The sequence below is a fragment of the Columba livia genome, chromosome 16 (genome assembly GCF_036013475.1).
Source record: "Columba livia isolate bColLiv1 breed racing homer chromosome 16, bColLiv1.pat.W.v2, whole genome shotgun sequence".
Taxonomy (NCBI): domain Eukaryota; kingdom Metazoa; phylum Chordata; class Aves; order Columbiformes; family Columbidae; genus Columba; species Columba livia.
Window position 1 is genome coordinate 4121594 of NC_088617.1, and position 10762 is coordinate 4132355.

General features: G+C 42.0%; 1 protein-coding gene across 2 annotated transcripts in view; it reads left to right on the forward strand.

Annotated features, from left to right (window-relative positions):
• LOC110358960 (uncharacterized) overlaps nt 1–9637 on the forward strand; it is a 44164-nt gene extending 34527 nt beyond the window's left edge. For both annotated transcript variants that reach the window (XM_065031896.1, XM_065031897.1), the window contains 2 exons: nt 3690–3778; nt 6339–9637. In XM_065031896.1, the coding sequence (XP_064887968.1) occupies nt 3690–3778; nt 6339–6420 (171 nt within the window). In that variant the 3' untranslated portion in view covers nt 6421–9637. The remainder of the gene's footprint in view (nt 1–3689; nt 3779–6338) is intronic.
• Nucleotides 9638–10762: the final 1125 nt, after the last annotated feature.

The following is a 10762-nucleotide window of genomic DNA, read 5'->3' on the forward strand; positions in this document are numbered from 1 at the left end:
TATATAAAAGTGCTTAGTTAAAGCAAGCACCCAAACTGCATTTTCATTTTGCAGTGTTCAAGAAGAAATAAAATCACCCCTTCTAATAATTACTGAAAATGAAACTCAGCATAGTGAGCAAAAGGAAACAGGGATGGCAGTGGAGGAGGAGAGGTGCTCAGCATATGGAGGGGTTAACTAAATCTGAGCTTGTGATACTGCTGTTGTTTTTGCCAGGGAGACTGGGGAGAAAATCCTAATGGACCTACTGGAAACTGCTAATGCATATTGGTTATGTGTACAAAAAGGACATGAAGCCAACAGAAGTGGCTAATGAAAAATTATGTGAGCATTCAGCTGTGAACATTATTCAGAGCCCTGATGGTGGTGGAGAGAGGTGAATGATGCTGGTCAGGTGAAGAACTGGAAAGCCTGGTACAGTATCACCTTTCAAGCTGAGTGCTGCCAACACACTTAGGGCAATGTTGAATCACAGCTGGAAGATGAGATATAGTTTTAGGGAGGAGAGAGGCATGTTCCTAGCGTACACTTCAAGATAAAATACTCATCTGTTTTACAGGTGAATAAATAACCATTCCTTTGAGCAAACCCAGCCATCTAGTAGCATGCAGTGCTATTGCTTAAGGTTTCATCACAAGCAAAAAATTGTACGTGTTACCACTAATGGGAAAATCTTTGGGCTAGACATAAGTAAGACAACCTCTTGTTGCTCCAGACACTTGGATTATCATGGTTTAGTGCACAGGCACTCTTTGTGCAGCACCTAGCCCAGTGGGAGTTTGTTTTGGGATGGAAGCCTCCATGTGTTCCCACAGAAAAATATCCATATGGTCTTGAATACCCCAGATGCAGCTTTCTCATAGACGGAGGGAGATGGAAACATTACATGTGTTTCTAAGGGACTTGGATTGTAGGAAAAACAGCTTTTTAAAGTTTTTATTTCTACTGAATTTTCTTCTGTATTTTAACTGAAAGTTGAGGAAAGAAAAATGCAGCTCCCTTTCCCCATCAACTCAGCAGGATATTGCAAATTTCAAAAATTTCAATTTAGGGATGGGTTTCTTACCCTCCAGCTAGTTGTCAGCATCAGCAAGGGCCTTAAAAGACCAATTTGTGTTCAAAATAAGAAAGCAAATTCTCCTTTCTGTTGCTGCCATGAGGCTGAGATGGAGAAGCTGGAGAGACAGATATGTCCAGCTGTGACCTCTCGGCTGAGGTGGCCACCCAAATTCACTTGTCTCATGGCCAGGATCCTTCCTCATGTCACCATTTCCATGGAGAAGCCAAAGAGGGAGCCAGAAAGTATTCCGCTCTCCTCTCCCTGTGTTGGGAGTGCTTTGGGCTACATAGTGGTACTTTAGGTCTTTGCTGGTTTAGGCTTCATTTGAGGAAATTATGAACCATCTTTCTAGAGAAGGGATGATATTTCCCTTAATTTAAATGGCTTTGAGCAAATAAGTACCAATTTGGATGTACTTCCCCATTTAATATTTCTGTGATTTATGCTTCTAAGCAACCCTTCTGCTATACTGTTTATGTGCCCTCAAAGCTCATTTTTTAACTACAGTTAATCATGCTGAAGCAAAACATAACTCACAGTGAGATGATGCTGGCCAACTTTTATAACTTAGGCTACCGTATTGGATGTCAGCTCTGCTGCTAAAAATAACTACCCTGGGACAGGTGCCTTCCCTGAACAGCAAAATTTAATGCCACTTTTTAAAATGCTGGCCAAAAGCAGCCTTGGAGGGGAAGGGATGAAATCCTTTCGCATTTGTAGGGGGAAGGATTGGTATTCCCAGTCCAAGAATGGAAAGTTGCCTGTTTGAAGTATTGACGAACAAACCAGCTGGACACAAAGCAAACAGCAGTGATTTGGAGCACTTTGGTCCATCTGCAGCTCCAGAAAACAGTTCAGTGACAGTCACGTGGGACCAAGAATTAAGGAAGGACCAGGACAAATGCTTTGTGCTGTGTCCTTTTCTCTGCACAAAAAATCTTTCAACCTCCTCCTGCTCTGGATGGAAAACCCCCTCCCCTGCCCTAGCTGTGCTCCTTGGTGTTCCTCGAACCAGGTACCAGCTCAGCAGCATCCAAAGGCACCAGGGAAAACCACTCCCCAGCAGCAGCGCTGATGCCAGGGTGAGAGCTGTATCTTCATTTTTTTGAAGACTGGAGCAAGGGATAAATGAATAGAGGAATGTGAGAGAAGAAGGTCAAGGGGTCTACTTGCAATTGAGAAAATACCTGCAAGTGCTTTTTCTCTGGCAGTTTGGCAGATGAACTGAGTAGTCTGCCTGCAATAGGGATGCACAGTTAAACGCACTCGATGTTTTATTAATACAGATGGCAATATATAAAAAAAAGGGTGTTTAACTGCATTGGCTAGTCCCAATGAGTCAGGGAGCAGAGGGGAACTGAGGGCTAGCCATGGCTGGCCGAGGGTTTCTCTTTCCTGGGAGATTTAACCCAGCCAGTTCAGCTGCGGCTGGCAGAGCTCTGCGCAGGCTGCAGAGCCGTGGTTGACCCTGCCGAGCACCGTGGCCGCTGTCACAGGGTTGCTCTCGGGCTGCGAGCGAGCCTGTCTAAACCAACAGCTGCTGCAGACATGTAGAGGAATTACAGACATGATTTCTGCCCATCCTCCCTAGGTGCAAAGTCCTGCTTAATATCGCATTGGTTTTCTGCATGAGTTTTGGTTGGTTGGTTGGTTGGTTGGTTTGGTTTGGGTTTTCTTGTTGTGGTGGTGGTTTTTTTGTTTGTTTGTTTACCCAGTGGGATGAGAAGCCTTCCCAGGTGGTGAGATATAAGTATCCCCAGAAACTTGTCAGCCACAAGGGAGCGAACAAGTAGCTTCAGCAAACAGAAACTATCAGGTTTCTCACACCTCCCCAGTGATGTGCAGCAGCTCTTCTCTCCAACTGTAGCTTCCAGGAGCTGGTGCTGCCCAGGCTGGGGGAGAAAGCAAAGGAACAAACCAGCTCCAGGAGAGCAGACTTGTTTCCAATTACCCTTTTGCTCACCTTTCTTGTCAGAAGTGTTCCTTGCTCCTTTTGGGTACAAAACTGGATTTTCAGGGACTTGACAACAACTATTTCCAAGCCCCACACCTACTGTTCACAATGTAGGGAAAGCTGGGTCATGGGTCTGGGGGAGCAAGCAGGATTAATGTACATACCTCCTTTTGCATCTTGCAGGACTTTCCTATGCTTTGTGCGAAATTATTCAGACCTTGTTCCTCCTTGTTATACCACCAGGAAAAAACAACCAACATGTAGCTCTAAGTCCTCCTTTTCCTCCAGGACAGGGAAGAGGGGAAAATGCCTCTGTACAACACCTGACAACGTACAGAGGAGAATTTTTTCCTGTGGTTGAGTCCTAGGGCCAAACACATCATCTGAAGGACACGAAAGCTTTTACAGCTGGTCTTTTTGAGCAAATATGATTTCACACACATTTACCTAAGGACAACTCTGAAAAACAAGAAAAATGTCAATGAAACAAATTTTTCTGCCTTTACCCAACACACTGAGATCTGGAGTCACATCACAACTGGTTGCCAGAAGGACCGTAGTGTTGCTGATTATTTATTTTGAGTGACAAATGCCTACAGAGCTGTGCAACCTTTGGTTTTGAGGTAGCAGCATGTGTTCTGCAAACCCTGACATCTGAATTTATTCCCTTTCCAGGCTTTTCATTTGGAATTTGGCTTTGCAACTGAGTTTCTACAGAAACATGCTGGCAGGACAACTTCAACTGGTGCACTTAATCTTACCTGGTTAGTTTTATTTTTCTCTCATTCCCCCCCACCTCCTGAAGTTAAATATCTGTTAGACAAAACAGAAGAAAAAAATTAACTGTTAATCCATTAAAAGTTGAGCTTGCTGACAATGATACCTTCGTTAGAACCAGCTTCCTGCACAGAATGAGATTAAGGCCGGCTTTAGGTTTCTATTTATCTTCTCTTGAAAAGCATTGTAGATGCTTTTCAGATAGCAAATGCAATTTAAAAAAATAAAAAAAAAACACCCCAAAACCAACAAAACAAACATTTATAATCAGAATGGATCTCTTTAAAAAGAGACCATTTAAGAGACTGATGTAAGAGGTAAATTATAGACTGCAAAGTGCAGGAAAGGCACCAGTTTCTTCATAGGGATGTAATTAGAGGAAAAGGTTTACTCAGATTGCCATGAGCCAATGGACAGGGTTCAATATATAATTGGCAATGCCAATATCTCTGTTCAGCACAGGTATTCTATCATTTTTTTTTCAAGATTGAAACTTCTGCGCATGAGTTCGATTCCATATGTGACTCCAAAGACATCTGGTTTTCCAGTGCCAGCTCTGCACAAAAGGCCAGATTTCCCACTGTGTAAATCTGTGTAATTCCACTGACATCAGTAAAGTTGCATCAACTTTAAACTAGGTGATCTGCCCCAAGTATCGTTTTGGTCTATGTGGTGTGTGATTGAGATACATTGTCACAAAGATGAAGATTGGGAAGCATAATGCTTTCTGGTAGAAAAAAATGGATATGATTTCTATTTGCAGCCTGGCCCATTTATTTGTTAATTTCTGATTAGGAGCTGCAAGCAGAGGAGACAACACTTGTGTGTGTGTTCTAGGAATAGCTGGTGTTGAGGTGAAACATCTCATTCAAATATCCTATGAGAAACGGAAATATTGAACTGTGTTGCTGTTATGTATATGGAGATCTTATAAGGATGTGCTTCTTCTTTCCTCCCCAGCTCCCTGAGTCCTTAAGAGAAAATTTGTGAATTAGCACAGTCCTTAAATACAGCCATTAAATTTGAGTAGAAAATGGACATGAGTTCAAGACAGATGAAACAGGGACATTGCTTTTTAGCAGTTTTATATTTCTCCATTTGCCTTCATTGGGTTTAGTACCTACACTAAAACTCATGGAAATACTTGAAAAAACTTGCATCTTAAATACCTTGCCAAATATCTTTGCTGGTTCGTAAGTGTTTCCATAGATTTTGGTTCAGTAAACGCACTTTTGTTATCTAATATTTATACTGCAGGCATAGCCAAAGCCATGTTCTGACACCATTAGGAGATGACAGTGAATGTGCCTTCAGACACCTCCTTAATCTTGATCTACTGTGCAGAGCTAAGATTAGCAGGGGAGCTGCACCCTACCTTACCCCTTTGGATTTATTTTAACTCTTAATTTTCCAGGTAGCAGCATTTTGAAGTGATAATTGCAAGACCCTCATGTCCTATTTACGTTACACTTGTGACTACTTTGAAACTTAGCCCCATCATACGTAGAATAGATAATGTTTTATTCTTTATAAACAGATCGCCTGGGTTCATGGGTGATGACAACAGCCTCGAAGAAAAGTAGATAACGAAGCCAGAAACATTGGCAGTTGTATTTTATTTCGGGTTATCCAACCAGCACTAATTGTTACCTGTTTTAACAAAATATGTTTTTATCAGTATTTTGACTCAGGATCTTCATTTTATACAAAGTCAACGTCTTATCTTAGACTATTGTTCCAAATTAGGTCACACAAAGGAATCCAGCATCTGTGCAATAGCCCAGGTCACACCGCTATTTATGGAATGGATACTAGTACAGTCTTTGTGAGTGCATGATATATGAACTGTATGTATTTCCTTGATAAATTGTTTTTAAATATTTCCTCCTTTTTATTAATTGAAGAGGAAACTCATGTATCAATGACATTTTTATGCTGGTTTACACATAAATTATTTCCCTGTGATGTTCATTTTTATTATTATTGCCGATATTATAGCAAATGCATTTTTTTTGCCTTGTAAACAAGATTTTGCTTACAGCTAAATGAAAAGAAGAGAAGTTAATCACGTTGAAATAATAGGTTTAAAAAGGTAATTCAGTAATGTTTGGCTGATGTTTAATCTTCCCCAATAGAAGCCATGCCGAGAGAAATGACAGAAATTCTGTTTTTGTAATTAAACAGTATCCATCACTGGCAGGGCAGCTGAAGGAGAGCTGAAATATTGCAGGGACTGTCTGCTCCTGGCAAAGCCTTCCAGGAGGGACTTCAAGGTTTGTTAAGTGACAGTGGTGGCTGCAAAACTTGAAAAGGAAAAGCATCATCACAGCTTTCAGTGTGAGAACTGAATGTTATGGGTCACTTCACTGTTTCCAGGAGGAAGTGAAGTTTTTTCTAGCCCACTAAAAAAGATGCTCACCATCAGATGCACCTGAAAACAGGCTCCATCTTCCAGCAGAACAGTACGGTCACCCAAGATTTTTCTACAAGCCTTTTTGCCATGAAATCACAATGTGTCTCGCTGTAACATGTTTTCTGTCCCCAAAGGATTCACAGAATCGACTGGGTTGGAAAAGACCTCAGAGATCATCAAGTCCAACCCTTGGTCCAACTCCAGTCCATTGACTAGATCATGGCACTAAGTGCCATGTCCAATCTCAGTTTAAAAACCTCCAGGGCCGGTGAGTCCAGCACCTCCCTGGGCAGCCATTCCAATGCCTGACCACTCTGTAAGTTTTATCTTCCTTGTTTTCGAGATGGAGAACTGAGGCTTGCTGATAGTGTGCAGTCCAGCCCCTCCGTCCTCGAGGATCAAAAACGAGTTAAATACTGAGGGTCTGGATCTCATGAGTTGTTCAAGATAATGGAAGAAATATGTGGCTTTTTCACAACGTCATCTCCACAGATGAACCTTCTTTTCACACTGCTGTGCCTGCTAGCATCCATCCTGGACGTCTGGATCTATGCCTTATTTGCTTCTGTGTGAACATGACTCTGCTTTCCTCTAGTCACAATGTGTTTTGTCCCAAGCACTGTGTTACAAGAGGAAAAGATTCAGAGAAGAAGCTTCTGCCTCTTGGTCTGTTTGGTTTCTGAGAATTTACGAAGCCAAGTATGTCAGGTTGTATGAGACTCTCAAGCTCTGCTGACCAGTGTGCTGCAGAGCAGTGTAGTGCTATGGATTTTGGTGCTCCAGCCAGAAAAGAGTTATTTTACTTTTAGGTTATTTGCCATGCAGAGACCCCTTTCAAATTCACTTTGAACTTTTGTGAAGAGCCTGCAACTGATATCTCACCAGCCAGTTTTGAGGACAACACTGAGCTTTCGTGGCAACTTCCAAAAACCTGAATCCATCCTTTACATATTTTGCAACCAAGTTAATACTCATGCCCATGAGGGAGAAGAGAAAGCAGAAAGCATTCAGTTCCTTAAAGAGCTACCTGAAATGGCTCATCTGCCTTCCCTGTAGATAAGTTTCTCTTCTTTCATGTAAAATCCATTTCCAAACCTGGAATCAGGGTCATAGCTTTACCTAAAGTCCTTGCAGAGTCCAGCCTGTTCTCACCAGCCTTCAGTACCACAAGCTTCAACACATCCCTAGACAACCTACTGACATGCAGTGGCAGTTATATTACAAGACCATTTTAAGCGCATCTTCCGGAGTTTTACACTTGCCAGGTTGTTTATTATCACAAACCATGTTTTTCAAAGTGGGGTCATATCCTAAATCACCAGTACTGGAAGTGTGTCTGAGTTTGGCCCTGCTGTCCCGAGGGGACAAGCATGCTACATTTATTCATGCTAGGTTTTTACCATACTAGTTTGGATATCGTGTGTTCTGATCTTGCATGCCAGCTTGGTAAAATGCGTAATTAGTGCTGTTATAGCATAAGTAAAAATAAAGTGACTTCTATGAAAAATGGTTTTCAAACACTGCCACAGACACACCTGGGGGAGTCTAGATTAGCTGGAGGGCAATGGTTATTGGGAAAAAAATTTGCTTTTGGGTGAGGAAATCCTTTCAGAATCACACTGGTAGTAATTGCATCAAAACAGCAATATCAAGCCTGAGTTTGATCCCTAGCCAATTCCTCTGAAGCCATCGCCTCTGGTTTCAGTTCTGACTGCTCTTCCCTACTACTTCTGAAAGAAATGCAGCAAGGGAGAGGAGCCAGGAGTCCAAATCCCACAGGGACCAGTGGAAAGATCAGAAGGCTTTGAAGCTGGTCCACCTCGAAGTCCCTTAGCCACACACTCTCTTTCCATGCTTGAGTAAGCGTGTAGTTCCCAGCCGCTCAGAAGCACAGTAGTTTTTTTACATTTGTCTTTAGGTTTGTTTTCTGCTTGGCAGCTGAACGGGCAATTTGCAGCTCCCCATGAAGAGCAAGCCCAGTGGGCAAATGACATTTAGTGTGTGAGCTCTGAATGAAAGTTATATTTCCTTTTTTCCCCTCTGTAGCTTGAACCTCCAGCAAACTTCCCCCTGCAGCTCTGGAAAACATAAACAATCCCTTTGCTGTTGGAAACCAGCATGATCAAGCTTTGATTTGTGATTTTCTAGGGAAGAACCGTATCATCCTTCAGTGAGATGATCTGCATGTTGGAGTCGCAGAAGCAGGTCAGTCTCAAACTGCATCTAATTAGGCAGATTTCTATTGTTTAGCCAAGCAGATGTATCCATCACTGAACATTAGGTGCTGCATCATCCGGTCACAACAGCTTCTAGGTCCTTAGAAATGCAAAAATAGGAAATCTCCTTTGCTTACTGGCTGATGTTTTGACCCATGCAGTAATGATCACTTTGTGGTATCAGTAAGAAAATTAATCAAGTAGCTGTGTATGAGCCACTTCAAGTGGTTCCCCAGCTTTGGGATCTGTGCTTAAGGCATTTCCTAAGAAAAGGAAAGTGATAAAAACGCTTGATTCTTTCTCCAGGCATGTTTTCATTCTTTCCCACCCTCTTTAAGGTCAGATTAACTTTTTCTCAAGGATTTTTAAATATGATCAGATACAAATGGTATTTGATGGAACAAGGAGTCTCTTCAAACAATGTTTTTCAGTTGTCCAGTTCGTCAGGCCCTGTACACAGTCGTGGTTGGAGGTGCCAACAGCAGTAACTTCAGTAGAAAAACGAGACAATTATCTGCCTGTAAGTACCAGGCCCAGGCTTTTGCTCAGTTCACGCTGCAACCAGGCCTTGCCGGTGCCTCCTTTCACTGGGAAACGGCCAAGGGAGTAGCATACCCCATGTTGCACCACTTCCATCATGTCCTCGTGTCAGGATTCCACATCACACTGCTCACACCATGTCCCAATGTCAAGAACATTACTTAGAACTTCCCAGAGGTGGCCTACATTTTTATCCAGCAGGACTGGTGAAGATGGTCTACCCTATCATTCTCATTACATAGTACATTGATTCAGAAAGAGTTCAATGTCTAAACACCAGCGTCTAGTATCATGTTCACCTATACTCACAGGTAACTGAGTCATCTGCATGGTCCTCTTGGTAAAAAATAGTTTCTGTGTTGATGTATTTTTACTTCCAAACATCTCTACTAAGTGGCTTGAGCTTTCAAGTCTTATGCATCATTCTGGAGCTTGGGAGACTTTACACTCAGAAATCACAGCAGTTTAAGTACGGATGATCCCTTATGGCCTATATATCTGTTATGCATCTGACCAAGGTCTCACATGATGCAACAACTTTGCTGAACAACACGAGGCCACAGTGTGCTGTGGGAAATGTAGTCTGAACAGAGCAGGGAAGTTTAGTGCGTAGAAAGTACTGTTTGCCTAATACACAACCACCACTTTCCAAATAAAATACTTTTTTCCAATCCAAATGATTTATTATATTCTTTGTTGGTGAAAAGTCTGATTATTCTGTGGAAGAATTTTCTGCTTTTCTGTTTTCATAAAAATGAAAGTTTGCTTTTCCAATCAGCCCCCCTTAGAAGATTCAATGGGACTGAGCAGACAGAGCATCTGCAGTCTCTGTCCTTACCTAAAATTACCAGCGTCAACCCAATAACCCGTTTAAGAATTACCTGAGCTCAGTGCATAACGAGATTTCTTTTTTTTAAACAGAGTGCTATGTATCACTAAGTTTTTACAAGGTTATGAAGATGTTTTTACTGAGGAACACTTGCAAGTTTCAGATGGCTGGCAGATGTGTTAAGGAACATATGATTCAAATAGAAAACCTTTCTTTTTATTGCTGAAACACTAATAAGAGTGCACTTTAATATGCCTTAATGTGTTACTCCTTAATTGACAGCAGATGTTTCCTGAACAGCATTTTTTAAAAGACATGCTGCACTTCAAAACAAGAAGAAATAAAGCCTTACTGTACATACAAGAGCTTCCAAAAACAACGTCTCCCCTTGCCAATAATTGTTTATAAAAACAGCATTCCAGATTGTTTGAAAACCAATATTAAGTCCCATGGAATATGTCAGAGTAAATCTGATGTTATTTCAACAGAACCTTAACATAGCCAGTGTCGAAGGTCTCCTTCTACTTTCCCTCCAGTCTCCAAAATGGGAAACATCATCTAGCCCTTGGTGTTTGATCAGAAGGGAATGGGAAAAAGCAGTCATGTCGATGATGCTCTAGCTGCGAATCAAAGCAGTTCACTCAAGATGTCTCAAAGCATGCAGGGTCCCTCACAGGGATGGAGTTTGCACCATCCTCAGTAGAGTCTCAAGTACTGAAAATGTGTAAATCTGGTTATAACTGGTGAGGGGTGTGATTGCAAAGGGCTAAAGAGAGCTTGAGTTATATGAGAAAAGGGGAGAAAGAAAAATAATGCAGCCACTTCTCCTTCTAAAATCTCTTGGCAGTCTGGACCCAATCTTTGCAGTGCAGGACCAGTCTCAGGAATGAGATCCTGCCCAGTGCTGCTGTCACTGGTGTCATTGCAAACCCTTCAGCAGGTCTGGTGTGACAACGGACAGGTCACTGTCAGT